Source organism: Hetaerina americana, unplaced genomic scaffold, assembly GCF_022747635.1.
Source record: "Hetaerina americana unplaced genomic scaffold, ioHetAmer1.1.p SCAF_1, whole genome shotgun sequence".
NCBI classification, from domain to species: Eukaryota; Metazoa; Arthropoda; class Insecta; order Odonata; family Calopterygidae; genus Hetaerina; species Hetaerina americana.
This window is the reverse complement of record NW_027286069.1, coordinates 85,740,398-85,765,264: the sequence shown is the minus strand read 5'-3', so window position 1 is coordinate 85,765,264 and position 24,867 is coordinate 85,740,398. Positions and strand designations below refer to the sequence as shown.

The 24,867-nt window shown below is 36.1% G+C and overlaps 2 protein-coding genes across 2 annotated transcripts in view; both read left to right on the top strand.

The window, feature by feature from the left end:
• Window positions 1–24,422, top strand: part of LOC139686457 (organic cation transporter-like protein) — a 31,333-nt gene extending 6,911 nt beyond the window's left edge. Inside the window, exons 2-12 of the mRNA XM_071583646.1 lie at window positions 7,122–7,349; window positions 9,986–10,180; window positions 10,329–10,432; window positions 10,647–10,801; window positions 12,037–12,214; window positions 12,447–12,608; window positions 14,462–14,637; window positions 15,797–15,931; window positions 16,694–16,926; window positions 17,623–17,792; window positions 24,164–24,422. Coding sequence (XP_071439747.1) covers window positions 7,125–7,349; window positions 9,986–10,180; window positions 10,329–10,432; window positions 10,647–10,801; window positions 12,037–12,214; window positions 12,447–12,608; window positions 14,462–14,637; window positions 15,797–15,931; window positions 16,694–16,926; window positions 17,623–17,792; window positions 24,164–24,227 — 1,797 coding nt within the window. The 5' untranslated portion in view covers window positions 7,122–7,124 and the 3' untranslated portion in view covers window positions 24,228–24,422. The remainder of the gene's footprint in view (window positions 1–7,121; window positions 7,350–9,985; window positions 10,181–10,328; window positions 10,433–10,646; window positions 10,802–12,036; window positions 12,215–12,446; window positions 12,609–14,461; window positions 14,638–15,796; window positions 15,932–16,693; window positions 16,927–17,622; window positions 17,793–24,163) is intronic.
• Window positions 540–932, top strand: LOC139690347 (protein GVQW3-like). The gene has a single exon (XM_071587792.1). The coding sequence runs from the start codon at window positions 540–542 to the stop codon at window positions 930–932; it is 393 nt and encodes a 130-aa protein (XP_071443893.1).
• Window positions 24,423–24,867: the final 445 nt, after the last annotated feature.

Here is a 24,867-nt window from a genome sequence, read left to right as displayed (position 1 = left end):
CAATGAGTGGGTGGCTTCCAAAGAATTTTTTAACAATTCTGATAATGCTTTTAACGTTATTCGACAATCTCCTTCACATTGGTAGTAGCAGTATCAATTTTTACTTCCGTAAGAGTAATGAATGAAATTTACGCGTCCATCTTCCTTTGAAATTGATTGTCTCACCTCTTCAAACATTTTAATCAACTTCTATGAGCGCAGGAGAGGAAATCATGCTATCCATAAGCCTGTGGTAGTAGTACATAATCAACCTCTGACGGCTTGTTCAGTTAAAAGAGACATTTTGTAGACAGGGTATTGCTCGTCGTGCATTACTCCTGTTGTTTCCATGGGCGAATTGAATCGATGGTCCATTATGAAAGTAATGCGCATAATTTTATTGTTACGCGACTATTCATGGCATTGCGGTAAAAACGGTCGGAAAATGTGGTAGGGGTCTGCATTTACAACGCAGCCGGTCGCCAGTTTACTCCGAGCAGCCTGAGCGGAATGACGTGCTGCCGCGTGAAGTGTGTTTTTCGACTTTGTAACACGGCGAGATGGAAAGTTCGCTTGAACAGCGATACGCGATCAACCTTTGCATGCAGCTTGAAAAGAATTCAACCGAAACATTTGAGATGCTTCAAGAGGCCTTCAAGGAAGAACGCATTTCAAAGTCACAGTCTGTGAGGTGGCACAAGGCGTTCAAGGAGGTTGCCAGCGAGCCCGGTTCTGGACACCCAACTACGGCCAGAACCAACGAAAACGTGCATCGTGTGCGCGAAGTTTTGCGCTCCGACCGCCGGTTGAGCATCCAGCAATTTTCTGAAACCCTACCCGTCCAAATTGGTAGTACATGGGATAGTAACCTGGAAAAGCGCAATGAGAATCTGGATCTGGAAAAGCGCAAGCTCTGCGAGAAGCTTGTGCCGAAAGTGTTGACGGAGGACTAGAAAGAACTTTCGGAAAGAGTTTCGCGCTGTCAAGAATTGCTAGATTTATTTCAAAATGAGCCGAACATTCTTAACTCTGTCGTAACCGGAGACGAATGCTGGATGTTCGAGTACGATCCCGAATCGAAAAGGCGGAGCAGTGAGTGGCGCACAATATCATCCCCCCGCCCCAAAAAAGCGCGAATAAGCAAGTCTCGCATCAAAACGACACTCATTGCCTTCTCTGACGTCCGAGAAATGGCCAATTTTGACTTTTTTACCGCAGGAAGACACTGCCAACTAAGCCTTTTCCCTGGATGTACTCACGAGATTGTAACTCCGGGTCGCGCGCGTGAGGGCTGACATTAAAGACACGGTCAAACTCCACCATGACAATTCTCCCAGCCAAACGTCCTTCATCTTTACCAACTTTCTGGCCCGGATTACCCCGATGGCCCCCCAGCCTCCTCACAGTTCCGACTTGGCTATGAGCGACTTTTTTTTTGTTTCCCCAACTGAAGAGAGAGCTGAAAGGAAAGCATTGGGAGCCCGTGGAAAACATCCAAAAGCAGCTACTGCGTTCCTGAGAGACATTCCCGTCGAGAAGTTTCAGGGTGCCTTCCAGGCGTGGCAGACACGTCTCCGCAAGTGTATTGATGCTGGGGGAGAGTTTTTCGAAGAATTTTAAGCATATAGTAAGTACGATCAATAAATCTATATTTCCCAGATAAAGCGCATTACTTTTACAGTGGGCCCTATATTTTTAAATTTGCAGCGGTTGCCTCTGACGCAATACTTGAGTCAAATTAAAGCAAAATTTATCGCATATTAACTAGAAATGAAGCTAACAACATAAAATAAAATTTTATCTCTGCATAAAAATTTTGCAAATAAGAAATTTATTATCACTTTAATGGGAGTTGTTCATCCTCACATCTCATCATCGGAAGAACTGATTATTTGTAAATCTGTTTTCTCCTTCTATTGAGGACAACTGTGGAATCTGGATTTGAAAGAAACACAGTAGATCGCATTTGTCACCCAATCAGTTATCAATTATAATGCCGAAAAAGTGAAATAAATTAGCAAATAATTTTTAAAAATAAACGTCGGGATTTGCATTTTTTAAAAGAATAAAATGAAAATTTTCCATCACATTAACCATTCTGTTATTATCATTTTTTACCGTAATTGAAAAAATTGTGTAAATTATTCTGCAATATTTAAATTAATTGTGCCTTAATACTTATTTTATTCTCAAATCACCGCATCTGTAAATCTTAGAGCCCCTTTTAATTTTTTGGAATAAGTAAGCAAAATTAATTAAAGAGTTAAGTTTAAGGAGGATTTCTTAGGGATCTTTTGTTGGAGTTCTGTTGTTCTCATCCAATTATCAATGGGCTATGTCCGATGGCTCCAATATAAACTTTATAAATTCGAAAATATCAATTGAGAAGAGTAGGCACAAGTTGTCCGCCTATAGAAAAACCTATTCATACCGACGAAACCATTTGATTTGAACTAGCATGCCTTTTTTCTAGTCCACGTTCATTCGTCTCGTGCACATTCTTTGCCCCACCTTTCAATATATAGTTGAAGTTAGAATACGTACGAGGAATGTACAAATTTCTCATGAAGACTCTTTGAGCAATAAAATATTGACCGGGAAATGGAAACGAAAAGAGACCTTTTGTCACCTCGCCATATATATGCTAAACAGGTGGGATGTAAGGCATAACACTTGCGTTCATGATGACTACAACACGGGATTAAATAATTGCATAGATTTTAGTTTATGTCAACTCAGTCCAGCGTCAATGCTCATATTTTGGTTAAAATATAAGAGTTTTTCCACCAGAAGAAAAGGACAAAATACCTGCCTCAGCAAAGAGATAGTTCTGTAGTTTTACCAAAAATATCTGATGGAGAATCTTAATGATATAGGTATGTATCTATGAATTGGAGGAGCCTTGAAATACAAAGGGCAGAAATATACGATGAAAAGTTAGCCAAATGTCATAGATCACCTTTCTATCAATTACATCAACCTCTTCCTCTCTATTCGGCGATTTTTTGTTAATCCGACAACTTCCTTTCCGAAATTTGACCCCTCCCAGTCCCTCACCCAATCTTCTCATCCCCCTGAAAAAGACTCAGGTGTGACCTCAGAGAATGCAGAAAACTCAAACTTTCTAAAATGTGAATGTCCTTTTACGTGTTATGTATTTTATTTGTGTGTTCTATTCTGCCGTCCAAATGTTATATATATATGTGTACACGTATACGAGACTCGTATACATTGGCAACCACTATCGAGGAAACGTAACTGTATTTTTGTATTTCTTCGCAAGTGCTAACTTCATATACATTATTATTAACATCCGTGAGACGTTCACAGTAATCACAGTAAGTTATATATAACCACAGTAATCAACCCGAAGGGCGGTTTGGTAGGTGATGGTAAAAGTTCACCCAGTACTAAGGCCAACGACGTGTGAAATTCACTCATCAGGGTTGGGGGGCCAGTGCCTTTTCCTGTGCCGGCTATAGTTTCCCAGGAAGACCTGGTAACCGAAAAATCACATAGCTTAGGTGGAGCTGCAGGTGCCCAGAGTGCCTTGCCCGGGAATCGAACCCGGGACCCTCCGGTCAGCAGTCCAACGCTCTACTCACTGGACTACCGCGACCCACTGTGTGTATTTAAATTGTATGTATACATATATATATATATATATATATATATATATATATATATATATATAATATAAATATATATGTATATAAATATATATAATAAATAAATATAAGATGATTACAAAGATGGATGAGCGGCGAAAATGGAAGAATGTAAATACAGAATTAGGCAAAATTAAGTACAAAGAATTGAACAATAAATTGAGGCGGGCAACAAATAAAGCAAAAGAAGCATGGTGGAAGACGCAGTGCGAGGATATGGAAAGTCTGCAGAGGAAGGGTGAAATCGGTGCGCTGTACAGCAAAGTTAAATCTTTATCGAGAAGTAAGAGAGGAAGAGCTATGCTAACAGTTAGAGATAAGGCGGGTAAGGTAATAGTTGACGCAGGAAAGATCCAAGAGAGATGGAAGGAGTATATAGAAGAACTGTATAGTAAAGAACTCAGACCAACAAAGTTAGACATTGAAAAAGAAAATGACGTACAGGAAGACAGTTTAGGTCCAGGCATACTAGACAATGAGATAGAAAGGGCTTTAAGGGAGATGAAACTAAATAAGGCCGTGGGGGTGGATAACATTCCCGTGGAACTTTTAAAATGCTTAGGAAAATGTGGGAGGAAGAGGCTATATGGGCTGATCCGTAGTATTTATGAGGAGGGAATCTGGCCGGAAGAATTTGTGAGATCATTTTTAGTTCCTATTCCGAAAAAGGTAAAGGCCACGTCTTGTGAGGACTATAGGACAATTAGTTTGATATCCCACGCAGCTAAAGTTGTTCTCAGGATCATAAACAAAAGGATAGAGAGTAGGGCAAATGATTACTTAGGGGATGATCAGTTTGGGTTTAGGAAGGGGAGAGGTACGCGTGTTGCCATTGCAGTAATGAGATTATTAATCGAGAGGAATATAGAACACAACCAGGAGGTATTTGCCTGTTTCGTAGATTTCGAAAAAGCGTTTGATAGAGTGAATTGGGAAAAACTAATGAGTATATTGCAGAAAATAGGAATAGATTGGAGGGAAAGGAGGCTAATCCGCAACCTGTACATGTCTCAGACTGCTCAGGTGCGAGTGGGGAACGGGGAGTCCGGTTGGGCAGTGTTAGGAAGAGGTGTAAGGCAGGGTTGCCCATTATCACCGTTGCAGTTCAACCTGTATGCAGAGGAAATGATTAAAGAGGCATGGGAAGAACTGGAGGTAGGAATGAAGGTGGGCGGGGAATTCGTAAAATCAGTTAGGTTTGCTGATGACCAAGCTTTAGTGTGTCAGTCAGCCAAGGGGCTGCAAGCATTGCTGAGTGAATTGGAAATTCAGTGCGACAGGTATGGGATGAGAATCAATATTAATAAAACAAAGGTTATGTGATTTTCTCGGCAGAAAAAGGCTAAGCTAAACATTGAAATAGGAGGGCAAAAACTAGAGCAGGTAGAGCAGTTTACGCATCTCGGTAGTGTTTTGGACAAACACGGTCAAAGTAGTAAGGACGTAAGGAGAAGAATTGCGCTAGGCAAAGAGGCTTTCACAAGGAGGAGGGAGTTGATGACAGGGACGTTGAGTAAGGATGTTAAGAAAAGACTCTTAAAAACTTTGATATGGAGCGTAGCTATGTACGGTGCGGAAATGTGGTCATTGAAGCAGGAGGATAGACGTAGATTGGAGGCTTTTGAAATGTGGGTGTGGAGAAGAATGGAGAAGGTAAAATGGACAGAGAAGAAAACAAATGAGGAAGTTCTTGGTATGGTGGGCGAAGAGAGGGGTTTGTTGGGAGAAATCCTATGGAGGCAGGACAAGTGGATGAAGGGGGTGTTGACCGGCAGTGGGATGTTGAAGACTGATAGAGGGGAGAATGTTGGGCAAACGAGGAAAGGGAAGGAACAGGATAGGGATGTTGGACGGGATGAAGGGAGGAAGAAAGTACTCAGAGATGAAGAGGGACCTGATATAGACTAGGTTGCTGGATTGTGTTTTGTTAGGAAACACAAAATATTAATTTGGTAGTTGTGTCCATCCAAAAACCTACCTTAACCGGTAGATTACCTTAAAAAAATATTATATAAATATATATATATATATATATATATATATATATATATATATATATATATATATATATATATATATATATATACATATACATATATGTCTGTGTGTGTGTGTGTATCACGTTAGCACTAGCGAACAAAAACTTAGAAACGCACAAGAATATAAAAGAAAATCACATATTTTCGAATTGTTGGTGGTCAAGCCACTTTTCTCAAGGAAGAGAAGGAAGGAACTGAAGAGAAGGTTATAACAAAAGTTGCTGGAGACGCTGGATAGAAGGGGAAGGTGGGGAAAGGTTTGCGAGGGGAAGAGTTGGGAGAGGAATTTTAAGAAGTGTGCGAATAATATGGAAAGTGTTGGGAGCGGAGGGGGGGTGAAAATATGTGACGATTGGGGTAATTAATGCCTAATAGTACCTGGGTAATTCCAGGAATCCAGGAGCCAGATAAACGCCTGCTCTATTGTTTTGAGTTTGAGTGGAGGGTAAGAGGGTGGGAGGGATGCTAAAATGAATACACTATAGCATTTATCAAAGGGAGTGTTATGTTCGGAGGCGTGCATTGGGATTGGGAGCATCTCAACCAGGGAAGAATTCTTGCATGAGGCCCGGTGGTTATTGATTCTAATATTCAGGGGTGTGGTACACTCTCCAATAGAAAAGGCAGGGCATGGTTGGCACTTCAGAAGGTAAACTATATCGCTCGAAGTATATGAGGAGTAGGGAATTGGTGGGAGATAGTTAAACGGTATTCTACTGTTAACGGTTAAACGATAAACTCACCACGCACCAGGTACATCAATTGAATAAATCATGGAAAACATAACAGCCTTCTTTTCAATGCAAATTAATTTCATATGATAGGCTCCTCGTATTCCCTCCAGTCGCAATTCGCTGCTTTAGTATATGCAGTTTCACTTTCCCGTGAATTGTAATACATTGTAACAGCAAGGACGCTCCCAGTTCATACTTCAATGCTCAATTATACTGTAAGAGTCCATTTAAAAATATGGTAACCTTTACTGAAACATGGATTGCTCGTAATAGACCCGGGTTTGGTTTCACAGGTGACGGTAGAGCTCACCCAATACTAAACCTAACGGCGTGTGAAGGTATGGTTATTAGGAATTAATCATGCGTAATTCATCAGTTGAGCTTTAATGTTCTGATCTATCCTGCGTGAATGTAACGTATAAGATACCATTCTGTACGCATTTTCCTCTGTTTAATGTGATAGAGAGGGAAGTTAATGCTCATTTCCCGCAGATACAGAAATACTAACGTACTTTAATTTTTCTTGCCATCAATTATTTACTTTTAATATACTTGTATATATACAAGATCTTTTCGAAATGAGTCTTCTCTAATACCTGGAAAAATGGGTGAGAATACAGCACGGGGCATTTTATGTGTTCGCCTCTAATTGACGACTATCAGTGGTCTAAATATTGTTTTTTTGGTGTATGTTTAAACAGGTAATGGCAGCGCTAGAAGATCGCTTAAATTCCGTGACGGCGAAATTTGGGATATGGCAATTTGGAGTATTCCTATTGGTGGCCCTCGTCAAGATTCCGTCGGCGTGGCACATGCTGGGAGTTCTCTTCAAAGCTCCGGATGCAGAATTCTGGTGTGAGCAACCGAAAACGCTGGCACATTTGCCAACGGATGTGTGGATTAACATTAGCCATCCAATCAAGGAAGAGGTAAGCTCGTTTTGGAAATATTCAGAGAAGATGATATTTAACGCTTTTCTCATTATTTTTATAACACTATTTGCTTTCAAGCTTACGAATGAAAAAATTCTATTTCTATCCGTTTAAATACAAGTATATAAATTTCGATCAAAATACGTATTTGGTACCTCAGGCATATACATGGGTGGTCTGAAAAGTTTCCGACTCAGAAAATTTCAGAAAAAAAATTTCTTGTATCTTTGTTAGGTCGGAAACTTCGTATAATGCTAGGGTTCGATGCACGCAACCCGCATGATAGGAATGCTAAGCCTGGTTGCAGTTACATAATACCCAAATACAACCCTTGAAATTCAGACATACTATATAGTATTTTTATCCTACATAAAAAAATTGACAAATTGTAGAATCTGGTATTAAAACTATTAAACAGCAGGTTTTGCACTTCTCGTAAATTATCTGGAAGCCTAAACATTGGTTTTGGGCATATGATAGAGAAATATTTCTTTTAGCAGAAACATAGCATGGGATTCTGATCATTACTGATAAATTACGATTATCATATCATCATTTTGGCAAAGCAGAGAAAAATAATCAAAGGTAATATTTTGGAAAATTTAACGGTAGATAATAATGGAGAAGAGGGGATTTTTTTGATGTGGAACCTCTACATCATCAAAAATTCATAAGGACCAGATAGAAAATCAGGATGAACTTTAAATGAATGAACAGTGATCTCCAAGTGAAACAGGTTGATAGAAATGGAATTATTCGCATCCTTATTGACATATATGATAAGGCAATGGTTGAAGAGGCAAGGGAAGAGCTAGAGGTGGAGATAAAAGTAGACGTTTCTAATTAAATGAGATTAACGGATGACAACGATTTACTCATTCAAGTATGTCATCCCCATCATCAAATAAAACTGTCAAAATAATTAGTATTCTGAATAATAATAATTATTATAATGAGAATGTAACAAAATGGGACACAATATACGTAGCTTTATAATTGCATACACTGTAAGCTCTCATTTTTGTTTACGTGGCACTTGCTGACAATCCAGGCTTAGCAGGACCAGAATGAATATTCCATGAATAGATATGAAATGTATACTACTATTGTATGATATATTACGAAGATCATATTGCTATGGTATATGATAATGATTGTCGGTAATTGTATGTTGTATTGTCTTAATTCTTTGTATATCATATATGATGAAGATTATACTATAATTGTAAGTTATAAATAAATATTAACATTAAATGCAATTTATCACCAAATAGTTTAATACTGACAGGTTGAAGTATATTGAATGAAAATTGGATGATTTAATCATGAATATTTGAAGACAAATGGAAAAGTTAAATTGAATACAGAGGAATTCAAATGAACAACACAAAGGGGAATTTCTGCCAGGAAAAATTTAAAAATATCATGAAGTGAAATGAGAGGATAAATATTGAGAAATATTATACAGCTAGAAGATAAGTTTGTACAAAGAAGGTTTTGTGAGGAAGGGAATTTAAATATGAAGGAATGGAGGAAGGGTATTGAAATATATTAGGCTTTGGAGAGCTGAATTAAGCATTAAATAAGAGAAAACGTATGTTTTCAGAAGATGTATGCAGAGTAGCTACTCTAATGACCACCTAAAAGGTATAGACACGCAATTTACAAGATACTGCTACCTTTGATGATATATGCATCGATACAAAAATCACATCTATTAGACTTAATGAGGAAAATATCCATATAAGTGTATATTAATTACCTAGTGAAGTTGTTTTTCTAACATTTTGCTGAGATGATTTTGAGAAAATTTACATAAAAGTGTACAAAATGGACATTGATAAAATAATTTAGACTGTATAATTTTAAATGCAGTGAACACTTAAAGCAGAGACTGAATTAATAATTAACCAGAAACTCGATACTTTCTTCTTATTTTTGAACAAATATTTTTCTGATGAAATTGTGTGATAACATTCCACTCAAATTAGTGTTGTCTTATTTTCCTTTGCAATAAAATACTTCCGTCTGTTGAATGCTGATAAACTATACAGGCCCAGACATTACGTATGGTGTTATATGTTTACACAAACATTTTAAGTTTTAAAGTATAAAAGAAGAAGCATATTAATCTCAAACAAAAGTGAACCTTACCTAATTATTCCCAGTAGACACTCTGCATCATTTGATGGAAGTTCACTAAAGTTTTTTAAGAAAATTTTCTATTACTAAAATTTTAATTACATTCCTATTACTGTTTATGTAAGCCTTTAATTTACCAGGTGGCAGAAAAATATATTCTAATGGTGCATTATTATTTTGCAGTATAAGTTAGGCTTTGGATGAGCATAAACTAAATACTCCTATATTTCTTACTTTCACCTAAAAAATGTAGGGGTGTTCAGTCTATATTTAAGACAGCATGACACCCCACCCATCTTGCCTTGGACTTGGCATAAATCCGTCTTTGATTCCACATACTTTCTGCCCTATTCTTTCCATTTAAGAGGCCTATCCTTTTCCTCCCAAACTTGACTTGCCAAACGTTTTCCCTCTATCACAGTTTTAACAAGTGTATACTAATTACTTTCCTGAAAATATTTCAAAAATAGATGCATTTTTTGACATTTCAGAAAAATGGAAAGAAATATTATAACCCATGTGAAATATATGATATTGGATTTGAAGGATTGGTGGAAGATGATAAATACCACAAGTATAGTGTGGTGGATTATGTTAAGAACATCAGCTATTCTGCCTCTCTTAGACCTTGTCAAGAATTCCGCTATGATAATAATTCAGTGTTCCATGAAACAGTTGTAACAGAGGTATGTAACAGTCATGCTTCTCAAAATAAAATTACTGAATTTAAAAAATTTTTTGATGTTAAAATAATTAACATTTATTTGATTTCATTCAAAAGACTTATTTAAGTGTATTTAAGTCTAATTTTGGGCTAATTTGTAATGATTTTAGTGGCATCTTGTCTGCAACAGGCGGATATTGGTGAATGTGTCCCAATTCTTTTATCTCTTTGGAGTATTAACTGGAGGTTTCTTCGCCACAATGTTGCTGCCAAGGTGAGATGAGATCATTTTCAAGTGAATTCTGAGATGAGCATGAAAAGATCTGCTCATATGGCCCAGCAACTAATTAACCAAGGTTCCAGTTAGTTGTCTTCAAACCTTTCGACTCTTGGCATCATAATTGCTATTTTAAAGAGCTTTAATTCATTTTCCTGTATGGGCCATATATCTTAATACTAATCTCCATGTCATTGATTTTAATTCACAGAGTGGGGCCACGAAGTATATTGATGTTTGGAGCAATAGTGCAGATAATCACTGGCACAGCAACAGCTTTTGTGCCTTTACTTGAAATGAACATCACACTTAGATTTACAGCAGCTTGTGGATGTGCACTTATGTTTACTGCAGGATATGTGATATGTAAGCACACTTGCATTACTGCTCATTTAAACATATTTTACTTAATCAATTATTTTTTCCAGTATTTATGTGAGCAAAAATTTAAGTGAACATTAATTAATGGTAAATACAGTCAATCCAGGGCTGCACCCAGGCAGTCAATCCAGGAAGCTGGGTTGTGCAATGATATCTGACTGATCCCTCTAAAGTTGAAATGTATATACATGGCATATTCCGCTGTCTAAATCCTTCAATTATGAGGATTGTCAAATAAAATCATGTAATATGCCAATTTTTTTATAAATATTGGGTTCAAATTACACTTCTAATTCCAGCTACCCAATTGAATATTTTTTAGGAACAAAGTGGATGAAGGGGTTTTGATGCATAGTCATGCAAATTATTTTATTGTGGAAAGAAAATATTTCATCTGCATAAAGCACTGGCTCAGTGAATTAAAGTCCTTCCAATATTCCTTCAACTTTCTCATAAGACAAGCAAAATATGATGAATGCAATGAAAAAACTGTACATTTTGAAACTCGTCTTTCAACTAGGCTGAAAGATAAAATAATATATGTTTTACTAATTGATTGATAAAGTTTCTAATGCAAATGACAATATTCAGAATTTGGAAAGGAATATTTTCCCCCAAAAATCGTTTCCTACTTTACATGCAGTAATGATTTTCCAAGATTATTATGTGGCTTTGGTGGTCCTTTCCATCATCTGACTTGTTTAACAATATTTAAGGCATTAAATTGCTACTCAGGAACCTGAGGGGCAACCACTTAGAAGACGGAATTTATCAATTCAAATATGTAAATATTTCTGAATTCAGTATTTTCTAAAGCTAATATTTAAGAAAATAAGATGATATGATGATTAAATATAGCAAGAGCAGATATTGGAACTCCATTAATGAAAAGAATTGGGAATGAATCTCATGCATTTCTGGGAATTTACTGAGTATTATCAGGAGGTGGTGGCCGTTAAGTTTATTGCTACTGTAAAAGTAACATTTAATACAATAGTTAATCGGTCTTTCTTAGTCTCATGATTGCACATTTCTGCCCCTTCAAATCATTCCTGTTCCTACTTATCAAATTAAATAATTTTTGCATTAGTTTGTTCAAAAAAATTTAAATTTTTTCTTCACCTTCACTGTTATCATGTTTCAACTAATACTGTTAAATGCCATGATGCCACTTAATTTTTGATTCCTGATGATTTATTTATTCTCTATGAGGAAAATAGGTAGGGATATAACTTGGGGGCAGGCCAGAATTTTAACCTGTGCCTTCTACGAGTGGTTCTGGTCATTTGGAGTAATGAGCTTACCAGGACTAACTCTTCTCTTTGGAACTACATCATGGCGTGTATTGCAAGTAGCAATTTCAGTGCCAACAGCGGCTATACTTGTGATTGCTTTTTTGTGAGTATGATTTCAATATTCATTACATGAAAAAGTAATACTTCATATTACTGTATTCATAATGCTTCTGTGATTTTACAATTCAGGTATAAAATATCTTAGATGAGAATAATCAATGGGGAATGTATAGAGTTTGAAAATTAAGAGAAAATTAATAGGTTTATAATTAACCTATTTCTCTTTATTATTTTATTCATTAATGATGATTACTGGAATTTAACTTGATGCACAGCTTTTTACCCGAATCTCCTCGGTGGCTAATGGAAAATGGTCAATTTGAAGAAGCTGAGGAGATTTTAAGAAAAATTGCTGAAGTTAATCGCCAACCACTTCCACCAGAAGAATCTTTCCATAATCACAAATCACATGTTTCACATGTTCGGCGTGACTCAAAGTAAGTGTACTATATATATATTTGTAATTAATCTACATATTTTAATGTGTTTTAAATACAAACCCTAATCCAAAACTTGTTCTGGTCATCTCCAGAGTCATAAATAAAATGTTTATCATATTAATAAAATTAAGAATACAAAGTATCTTTCCAATGTCCTTTATTAGTGTTAAACTGGTTGTACGCTAATAAAGGACAGTGGAAAGTTACTTTGTATTCTTAATTTTATTAAAATGAATTTCCACAAGGTTGAGCTGGGAACTATTGAAAATGTTTATCAAATTGAAATTTATCTTGAGTGCGAAGAAAGAAGAAAATTTTTATTATATTAAAAAAATGGCAAAAATTGAAACTATCAGCTCAATGGATTTTATCACCCTGGGTGATTGCTTTAAAATTTGAGCTTCTGACCAATGGGTGTATTTAATGTCATACTCATTGGATTGTCCGGGTCAACTTACCTCTTGTTTTAATAATAGAATTTATGATGTCAACCAACTCATGGACAAAGATCCAAGAAGATCAAAGAAGGTCAAGGAAGAATGAATTGATATCTTATGTGAAGGAATAAACAAAGAAATTAAAGGTAAAACACCAAATAAGAGGACAAGATTTCAAAGAGTCACGTTATAAAAAGAAAAAAAAGAGCAATAACATTGAAGACTGAGATAGGCCATTAATTAGGAAAACACTAAATGTGGGCTTTTTTAATTACTGCTTTAATGAAGACATTGCCTATAGTATGGTTAAGTCAATACAGGATTACTTAATTTGTCTTGCTATCAAATGAGGTGGCGACATAATTTAAATGGAAGATGACATATAGTATTGAAATATATGGACATTAATCACACTAGCATTATTTAATCCAATCAATGATCAGAAAAGATGGGATGATTAATTTTATCCATCTGGAAGCTCCAAAGCTAGGCAACGGTCATGTCAAATGTTTTCATTATACAGCAATCTAACTATTCAGATATATCTTAGACTTAATTATCATTATATTTAATTTCCCTCACACAAATAAAAACTAATATGAAATGAGCAGAAGAGAATCAAACAAAGATTTTTCAAATAATTCCTTTCACTTATGTTTAGCTATGTTTATAAAAACCCCACAATAATTTAAAGATATTATTTTGCCCTTCAGTTCAAAAGGTAAGACAAGTTATTTAGTCTACTTGTAAACTTAAATTCTGCAAAAAAAATTGATTTGAACCAAATGTGCTCCTTTCTTTTAAAATATTGGAATAAAATTTGAAATAGTGATTTGAAAACATTCATAAAGCAAACTGCTGTTGCCTACCATATTGGCAACCTGATGTTGAATTATGTCAAAGTATTTCTGCATTCTCTATGGGTCTAGATATTTGGAAATCCAGATAAAATGTATGCAAACAGATATGATGTGTGATTGTTGCCCTCTCGGTGATAACTATGGAATAATAAGTAGCAAAAATAGTCATGCAAATGTATACATTTGCATTTTTAAGTGTTTTTAGTTATTAAATACCTACCACTATTTAATAATAACATTTATGTGAAAAGGAATTAATCATAAATGAATAATAATTAATAAAAAGTATGTGTGGTACTTCCAAGATCTGCTTCACTTTCATAATAGGTATTTCATTACTTTGATAATTTTTGTGGTACATACATACCAATTATACAAGAATTAACATAAGGAAATATAATAATAAATTAAATAATTTTTAATCAGGCTAATTGACTGCACTTAATTATAAATGAATATTCAGAATTAAGAATAAATAGATTTCATATAATTAAGTGATAGCGGTGTTGTCACACATTAATAAAATATAACCTCTTTCCTCACTATCTCTAAGAAAACGTGGGAAAACATCCAAATGGCTCATCTGGTTTGGACTATTTAAAGGACAAGGATTTTGCAAAATGATAGCATTGCATTTATTATGGGCTACAACTATAGTGACATACTATGGTGCATTGCTAAATGTGAAAAATCTTGGCAGCAATCTTTTCCTTAACATTGTCATAGCAGGTATGGCTCAATTTTTCATTCTTTTGTTGCTTAACTTAATGCTACACATTATTCTTCCAGTTGTCAGCAATTTAGACCAGATGAGCTTAGGATATTGATTGTCAACTTATTTTAGGTGGATTTACAAAGATAGTTTCAATTATTAGACTCTGAGAGTGGGTAGATTTAGAACTTTTATGTGGAGGGGGAGGGAATGGTAACTCTTTGGCATGACACCAGTATCTAATTGACCTTACTTTCAATTCCTCTACAAATAGATGATGGAACTACACATAAATGAAAATAAATTAAGGTGTGCTCATGCTTTTATCAGCACTACTTTTTCTTAGATAATTGACAAAATCAATGTTTAGACTGGTCATTTTCGACGGGCATTCCTAAACTTTGACCATTTGAATGTTATTAATGCTTTTCATGATACTACGATATGAATAATTTAGACTGGTCCCTTGTGTCATTTAGTTTCCCTGTGAACCAATTTGTAAGTTTGTCAGCTGACAGTGGCATTTAAGGAACCACCAAAGCACTAACCCTTTAAGGAACCACCAAAAGGTGAAATGATTATAGTTGTCCATGGTGTGGAAACCACATGTAATTGCATGTTAATCTCAGAGTGATTGCTTTTTCTGTCTGTTTCTACATGGGGTCCCTCATGCTGTAAACTACAACCTAGAATCAAGGTATTAAATAATAGTTTGATCATGAGTTTAATTTCCCCAAAGCATACCCAAGAAGTACATATGCTATCACTGACTTAATTTTTTAATGCATTGTGTAAACATGTGAATGTAATATGCTTCTTCAGAAGTATCAGGGTCTACTTGTGGATAATTTTTGAGATTTTGTTTCATTAATTTCTGCATCATTAAAATTGTTTCAATAGATGTTAAGGTATTTTAGGGAATTGAAATAGTATACATGGCAAAAATATTTTTGGGATGTGTCACCTGGAAAATGTTTTCTATTTTTAAAATTTCAACCATGGTACTTTTGTACGATGCATAACATATTAAGGAATACATTGGTCTAAATGATTTTAAAATATTTAGCTTGCTATAATCTCTTTTGTTCTATCACATTTTTTTAGAAATGTGTATTTTTTGTATCCATAATGATTAAAATTGAAAACATTATCTTTCCTTCAACAACTATTATGCAGGCTTAGCTGAAATTGTTGGAGTTATTCTTGGAGCTCTGCTAATACTATTTGCTGGGAAACATAAGTGGCATTATTTAGGCATAATATTATTGACTGGCGGAATTAGCTGCATCTTCTCATGGACACTGTTCCTTGGTAAGTGACTATCTTAAACTATTTTTCAGCTTGAATTATTTTAACTTAATGGTGAATTATTGGTGTAAGTTTCATTCTCATTTTGATTCATAGGCAATCATTTTCAAAGTCAGTTATTCTAACATATACCTTTGGCCTCCCTTCCTCTAACTTATTCCCTTGCCTCTTGAAATACTCAGATAAAAATTGAGTCCAATGGGTATTATATCCAATGCAGAAACCAAGACACAAATGGTGGCACAACCTGCACAGTGACCTAGTAACATACATGGTCTAGGTAAAGGCCTTGCCATTTGGTCACACTGGTTCTTGTTAGATCACCAAAATTAAGCAATTCTGGGCTTGGGTGGGGTTGGATGGATGGCCTCCATACCATTTCTGTATTGCTCCTGTCCTCAGTGGTAATGGCATGTAGCAGGCAGGTTAACATGAGTTGGCACAATGAGTCAAGAGGTTTAAGTGCCCAGAGCTCCCGACAAAGCCCCCCCCAAATCAACAATCTAACACACATGGTCTTTATGTAACTGTAGCTTGGCTATATTGTCACATATAAATAAAAAATATAGGGAAAAGCATACTCTGGAATAATTTTACCCATGGAACTATGAATTAATCCTAGAAATGAAAGTAGATCTGAATGGAGATGAAAACAGCAATTTTTAACTCCAATATGTCTCTATCACTTCCCTATGCTTATGACCACATTTACTGTCATGTTGCTATATTTAATGAATAAATAATAAAATTTTTCTTGTTTTTTAGACACAGTGGAAGGCAAATTACAACCAATTGGCTTCAACTGGTGGCATCAGTGGGCACTTCTTGCATTAGCAATGATAGGCAGAATTGCTGTAGCCTGTTCACTAACACTCCTTCAAGTGTCTTCTGCAGAAATAGTATCAACCACTTCTCCTGACCACCAAAAAATGACTTCTTTGTCATCAGTCACTTTTGCACGAATTTGCTTGCTATCTGCACCATTCATTGGATATTTGGTTGGTATAAAGAGAATTAGCTTAGTCCCCTTCCCTAAAAATATGTATTATCACTTCATTTTTGATGTTTTGGTAGATTACATTAACCTAATGAAGATTGTATTCAGTGAAAACTTTTAATTATAAGTGTAAGTAAAAATAGGTGGCTACAACTGATTATCAAATAATGTGTGAAATAATAATTATTTTAAATTGAAATGGGAATAACCAAAGTATTTTTTCTCTTGATAAGCTTTGATAATGGTTTCATATTTTACATTAGTTCTTATAAAGGTAGCCTTGCTGTTCATTATCTATTGATTTCAATCAATGATTTTTTTAACATTGAAGAAATCTCTGAGCAGCCTGTAGGTGTTCAGCTTTATCTACTTTGACATAGCTAAGATAATGAAATGACCAGAGTACAAAAGCAAACATATAAGTGCATAATTAGTTTTACTGGAGATACAGCTATAACAAGTGTGGGATCAAAGTGGTGAATTAAATGACCAGCATATGAAGGACAAGTTTTGTCCACATTTTACCTTATTTTATGAATTATTTCTTCAGAAACTTAATCCCCATAAATGCTATTACATCTGGCAAAATCAGTTTTAAAACTCCAGTTTTGAAGGCATTTTACTATTAAAAGCAATGTAAAACAGCCACATTCCTTTCTGTGGAATTTTTTTACCCATATTACATCTTATCTTGCAGGCAATTTATGGAAAACAAATATCATTGACTGCTTTTGGGAGCCTGACCATGCTTGGAGGATTTTGTTCACTCGTCCTGGCTGTGCCTAAAGAAATGTCTTTATGTTTCCCTGGTAATTCTCAGTTGGATAAAACATGGACTTTCAAAGGAAGACAAAGTATTTGGACAATGTAAGTTATAATTAATACTGTTGTGAGCATGCCAATGATAATTAATTAGAACTAGCATTAACTTTTGGAAGTTTCATTTAGTCTTGAATGTTCATATTTAAATCCGTGGTGTATGTGTCTGTAGTAGCAGGTTGCAATTAAGAGACAGCACATATCCAAAAGGATTTAAATGGCTAGAGTAATGGAATAATTCACATGGTATCTGAAGTTTGAAAGCAATACATATTTTAAGGGGAATCGTTCCTTTCCCTCCTCTGATGACACTCACCATTTCAACAATTGTATAAAGAAAGCAGTCTATTGGTGGTAGCATTGAATCGTTGATAGTTAGTGAATAACTGATTGAAGCACTTTTCCACTTGAAAAATTTTATTTTACGACCGGGTTTCGATGTATTACATCATCATCAGGTGATACATTATCATCAGGTGTAATACATCCAAACCTGGTCGTAAAATAAAATTTTTCAAGTGGAAAAGTGCTTCGATCAGTTAGTAATTATGTTCGACTTCCACCACATCACGCCTGAAGCTACTCAATTTGTTGATAGTTAGGTTTATTTATTGTAAAAATGTATTTTTTTTAAACCCTACCACTATAAAGATCAATTTAAGATTTCATAACATGAAGTTTTTTCTGGAATCAACTAAAAGTAAATGCATGTTGCCATTAAATATGCCTGGTATGCTATTATGTTTTTGTGAAGATTCATTGCCAGAGGTAGCAAAACTTTCTAGACATGAATTTTCGTATAACCTATATAAGAATTATGCCTTTTACTGTAAAACTGAATCTGGCACTGTTCCCCAATATTCTCCTTTGAATTGCTGTCTCAGGCGTAACTTTATGGAATTTGCACTCCATATTGACATGAAAAAAGTAACTTTGTAATTCCACGCACACTTTATTTAAAAAATGACCTAAGTTTCAATGCTGTACGTTATCATCACCTAATGATCACTTAGGTCATTTTTCAAATAAAGCATGTGTGGAATTAAAAAGTCACTTCTTTCACTGCAAATTTCTTTTCATTGTAGAACTATGCTAACCACTCTTCTTCGACTAAATTCAACAAGTTTATATTCTAGATCTTCAGGCTTCACTTTGTGGAAGGATTTATATCCATATTAAAATATTTTGTACTTAAACACAGATTTGAAGATGCATCACAAATTCCTACTCTCTTTTTACAAAGCAGCCCATAAAATACAACCACAATAGCAATTTTTCCCAAAACTAAAATTACACATCCAATATAGTATTTAACATCCATCTTAGAGAGTTAAAAATGGATGTTCTCGAGCAAATCAAGATAAGAAGGCACTTGGTAAACTCCAGCGTGAAACTTAGGATGAAGTTCGTGATCTGAAATTGCATGCATTTTCTTTATATTTATTTTACTATGTCATTCAAACTATGAGGATGATTATTTAAGAGTGAACTGCAAAAAATCTGCCCGGAAATTAGACTTCTATTACCAAAACAATTTCCATGCAGACTTTTGTTGAATACTTACACATGCCGTGAAAATACAACACGACAGTCAGATATCACAAACAGAATTTTTCAGTTCAGTAGAAAATATTATTATTAGATAAAAATTTATCGCACTTGTGGATTTAATGCATAAATTTTAAAATTATTATTATTTTATTATTAAGTAATCTACTGGTTAAGGTAGGTTTTGCATGGACACAACTACCAAATGAATATTTTGAGACTCCTAACAAAACACAATCCAGCAACCTATGCTACATCAAGTCCCTCTTCATCTCTGTGTACTTCCTTCCTCCCTTCATCCCATCCAACATCCCTATACTGTTCCTGCCCTGTCCTCGTTTGCCTAACATTCTTCCCTCTATCACAGTCTTCAACATCCCCCTGCCGGTCAATACCCCCTCCATCCACTTTTTCTGCCTCCATAGGATTGCTCCCAACAAACCCCCCCTCTTCGTCCACCATACCAAGTACTTCCTCATTTGTTTTCTTCTCTGTCCATTTCACCTTCTCTATTCTTCTCCACACCCACATTTCAAAAGCCTCCAGTCTACGTCTATCCTCCTGCTTCAATGACCACGTTCTGCGCCGTACATAGCTACGCTCAATATCAAAGTTTTTACGAGTCTTTTCTTAACATCCCGACTCAAAGTCCCTGTCATCAACTCCCTCCTCCTTGTGAAAGCCTCTTTGCCTAGCGCAATTCTTCTCCTTACGTCCCTACTACTTTGACCGTGTTGGTCCAAAACACTACCGAGATACGCAAACCGTTCTACCTGCTCTAGTTTTTGCCCTCCTATTTTAATGTCAAGCTTAGCCTTTTTCTTTCTAGAAAATCGCATAACCTTTGTTTTATTAACATTGATTCTCATCCCATACCTGTCGCACTGAATTTCCAATTCACTCAGCAATGCTTGCAAGCCCTTGGCTGACTGACAAACTAAAGCTCAGTCATCAGCAAACCTAACTGATTTTACGAATTCCCTGCCCACTTTCATTCCTACCTCCAGTTCTTCCCATGCCTCTTTAATTATTTCCTCAGCATACAGGTTGAACAGCAACGGTGATAATGGGCAACCATGCCTTACACCTCTTCCTAACACTGCCCATCTGGACTCCCCGTTCCTCACTCGCACCTGTGCAGTCTGAGACATGTACAGGTGGCGGATTAGCCTCCTTTCCCTCCAATCTATTCCTATTTTCTGCAATTTACTCATTAATTTTTCCAAATTCACTCTTTCAAACGCTTTTTCGAAATCTACGAAACAGACAAATACCTCCTGGTTGTATTCTATATTCCTCTCGATTGATAATCTCACTACTGCATTGGCATCACGCGTACCTCTCCCCTTCCTAAACCCAAACTGATAATCCCCTAAGTAATCATTTGCCTTGCTCTCCATCCTTTTGTTGATGATCCTGAGACCACTTTATTTACGTGGGATATCAAATTTATTGTTCTGTAGTCCTCACATCATATAGCCTTTATCTTTTTTGCAATAGCAATTAACTCTGATCTTACAGTCTTCCAGCCAGATTCCTTCCCCATGGATACTATGAATCAGTCAATATAGTCTCTTCCTCCCATATTTTCCAAAATCTTTAAGAAGTTCCGCAGGAATGTTGTCTACCCCCACAGCCTTATTTAGTTTCATCTCCCTAAGTGCCCTTTCTATCTCATTGTCCAGTATGCCTGGACCTAAGCTATCTTCTTCTACGTCATGTTCCTTTTCAATGTCTAACTTTGTTGGTCTAAGCTCTTTACCATACAGTTCTTCTATATATTCCTTCCATCTCTCTTGGATCTTTTCTGTGTCAACTATTATCTTATCTGCCTTATCTCTAACTATTAGCACAGATCTGCCATTCTTACTTCCGGATAACGATTTAACTTTGCTGTACAGCGCACCGATTTCACCCTTCCTCTGCAGACTTTCCATATCCTCGCACTGCGTCTTCCACCATGCTTCTTTTGCTTTATTTGTTGCCCGTCTCAAATTATTATTTAACTCTTTGTTCTCAATTTTGACTAACTCTATGTCTACATTCTTCCATTTTTTCTCTCATCTATCTTTGTAACGATCTCATCCGTGATCCATGGTTTCCTTGTCCTTTTCATTTTAACGGTTCCAATAGTGTCTTTTGCGGCTTTAGACAACCCTTTCTTAATACATTGCCATTTTTATTCTATAGTACTCAGCTCTTTACCATCCTCCATGATTTTCTCTAAAGCCTGCTGGTACTCCTTCCTTGTTAATTCATTTAATGCTTGTACGTTCCATTTTCTAACTCGCCGCCCCTGCCTTATCTTTTTGAAACGGACGCTACATTTCATAACAACTAAATTGTGGTCAGAGTCCGCATCCGCTCCCGGGAAGCTGTGCGAATTTATCACACTGTTCCTAACCCTGTGTCTAACCAGGATATAATCTAGCTGATACCTTTCTGAGTCATCTGGCATTATCCATGAATACCTGCATCTTTTGTGGTGTCTAAACCAAGTGTTGGTGATGACTAACCCCTGTCTCCTGCAGAACTCAACTGCTTTCTACCCGCCATCATTCCTTGTGCCTAAACCGTAGTCCCCCACCTCATTACCATCTCTTCCTTCACCTACCATTGCATTCCAGTCCCCCATCACTATCAAATGTTTCCCTTCGGGAACACATGTGATTATGTCCTCTAACTGATCGTATATCCTATCAACTTCTTCCTCTTTATGATAGCTCAGCAGCATGTTTACCGGAACAATGACCAAGTTCGTCAGTTCTGCTTTTTCTTTGCTAGAAATATTCTATCCATTACCTGCTTTATGTTGACTATGCTTCTTCCTACCTCTTTATTCAATATTATGGCAACCCCTCATTAGCTTTCTTCCCCCCCGCAGTATATTATTCTATAACTATCACTCCAGTAATCCCTGCTATCCTTCCAACCCACCTCAGTTAAACCTAAAATATTTATATTTCCTCTTTGTATCTCTCGCTTAATATCCTCTAATTTTCCTGTTCTCAACATTGTCCTGACATTGCAAGTTCTTATTCTGACTAAATTGGTCTTCTTCTTTCCTGCCTTCTGTCCTACTGCAATCAGTTTTCTTTTGCAAGGGTTTCATGAGATGATGACCGTGGAAGCCTTGCCTCTCCCGCTGCCGTGCACGACACACGGCTGATTGGGCTGAGTCCTGTAGTTACCAGGGCTCACATTCTCCATTCCATCCATTATTATATTCTTGGGAATGATAAGTGAGGTGGTTTCCTGTTGCCTTCCTCGATATTGTTTTAAACGTGACACCATCACTCAATGGTCGCCCCACTGGGGTCAGAGGGGGGGATCGAGATGGTGCGGGGGCTAACGTACTGGCTTCCCACCCTGAGGGCGCGGGTTCAAATCCCGGCGGTGTTGAATATTTTTCAGAGGTATCTCGATCCCTACTTGAGGTGCTTTGTGGAGGGCACTTTGAGTGAGTACGCCGTCCGTCGGATGGGACGTTAAGCCGCGGACCCCTTGGCGCCTTTCGTAAAGAGTAGGCTAATGCCGACGCCGGGTTTCTCTCCACCCTTCATCCTTTCCTGTCCTTCCCCTATGGCGCAAATGACCTTAGCTGTCGGTCGCCTCCCCTCAAAACTACTACTACTGGGGTCAGATGCGTTTTCAGCCGCTTTACCGAGGAATTTAAAAATTCCCATTTTTGCTCCACAGGTAACCCTGACAAATGTTTCTCTTGCCATTGACCCATCATTATCCTAAAGTAATATGACAATCCATTGACCCTCCTAAGGCATGCCATTTCTCCATCACATCTGAAACATACTGTGGACAACAAGAGCAAAAAAATCACTGACTAGAGAGAAGCGACACTTTTGGACTATACCAGAGTCAAATATCTGGTTTTCAATGCTTTCATGAAAATTTGGTTATATTACACAAGACACATAATTACCTACATGAATAGGAAAAATACAATATTTTACTTTGGATAAATGAGCAATAAACCAAGAAATTTGTGATCTACATGAAAGTAGTACCTGATAAAATGAAGGCATTATACAGGTAAGTGCATGTACATTTACCAGAAATCACAAGTTTTACATCAAACTAATATTTTCCACTGATCTGAAAAATTTTGTTTTGCAATAGTAGACTGCAGGATGTATAATACACATATTTTCATTTCTAAATACTCAATAAAAGATTTCATGGGAAATGGCTTACATAGTCCCAAAATTTTCAGGGAGATAGTTTTCATAGTACAGTTTTTATATTTCATTCTCTTGACTGGCATACAGTTTAAAATAAATTTACAAAAACAATTGTGACTTCAGCTTAGTGGCTTCACACCTAGTCTCATTGATGCATAAATACTTATCACATATTCCTAGAAGTGCATGCATCAATTGGGTATCACCAATCAGAATATTGTTCACTGATATTGGCAACTGGAGAGCTCTGTGGCAAGGCAACTATCAGGTGGGCCATATTTTCTTGTAGTTACTTAAATTTTTGACATTCTTTAAAGTTGGAAATAGGCCCCACAGTCAGTGTAGAGCACAGATTATTTGATTCTAGCCCTATACAGCTGTGGTTGCTGCTTTGTAATACCATGTACGACTTTTATAAATATTCATATGGCAGTAATTCCTTCATTCAAATGAGCAAAGTGAATCTTCACTTTCTTAGTTAGAATGCATGCCACTGATAGGTATACATTCAATCTTCCTCCTTAAACAAAATCTAAAAGGGAATGTAAAAATGTGTCAAAATAGAGCAATTTTAGCTCCAAATGAAACTTCATATTTCTTCTTTTTAAGCATTTTCAACATTCACATATTGGAAAATGGGTATGAAGGTATTTTAATGTTTCATGCTTACAGAAATCAAGAATCAAGAATGGCAGAAAGAACGGAGTCTTTCAATCAGAGTTTCACAGTGGAGTAACAGAAAAGGGTATGACTATTTGTATGAAATTGAAAAAAACCCCAGTCATGTAGGTATTTTAATGGCAAAAAATACTTAAATTGTGAACTATTTCAGCTATGCTTGGGTCTTTTGTAAAAAATGTTTCTCCATTGCTTACGATTGTATTTTTATAAACAACTAGCAATAAACTCATGACAAATAGGTATATATACATATATATGTATTATTATAGTACCTGCTTATTCTACCTAGGTACCTAAAAGTACTTTAACCTGTTAAAACTAAAAAGTATTTGATGATTTAACTGTTCAAGAGACTCAAAAATTAGCAAACGCTTTTTGTTTCATGAATGAGCAGGTTTTGAGCTGAATTCATTTACTGAAGGCAGTATACATATTTGGCATTATTAAGCTAAGAAATATTTCAGGGTGAAGAAAAATGATAAGATATGATGAACACTGATGGTTAATTAAATGAAAGTAACCAAATTATGGGTACATAATGAATTACTGGCATGTAAAGCTTGCTTTAAATCATTATTTGAAAAAATAATTTTCCTTATGCACATTCCTGTTACCTACTTCCTAATTAATTGGAATAATCATTCAAATTAAGTATTCAGCCCATATGTAATAGGTATGGACATTTTTTGACTTTA

Bases quoted from the DNA above. Each gene is read 5' to 3' on its own strand.
- LOC139690347 (XM_071587792.1), top strand. From the start codon at position 540: ATGGAAAGTTCGCTTGAACAGCGATACGCGATCAACCTTTGCATGCAG.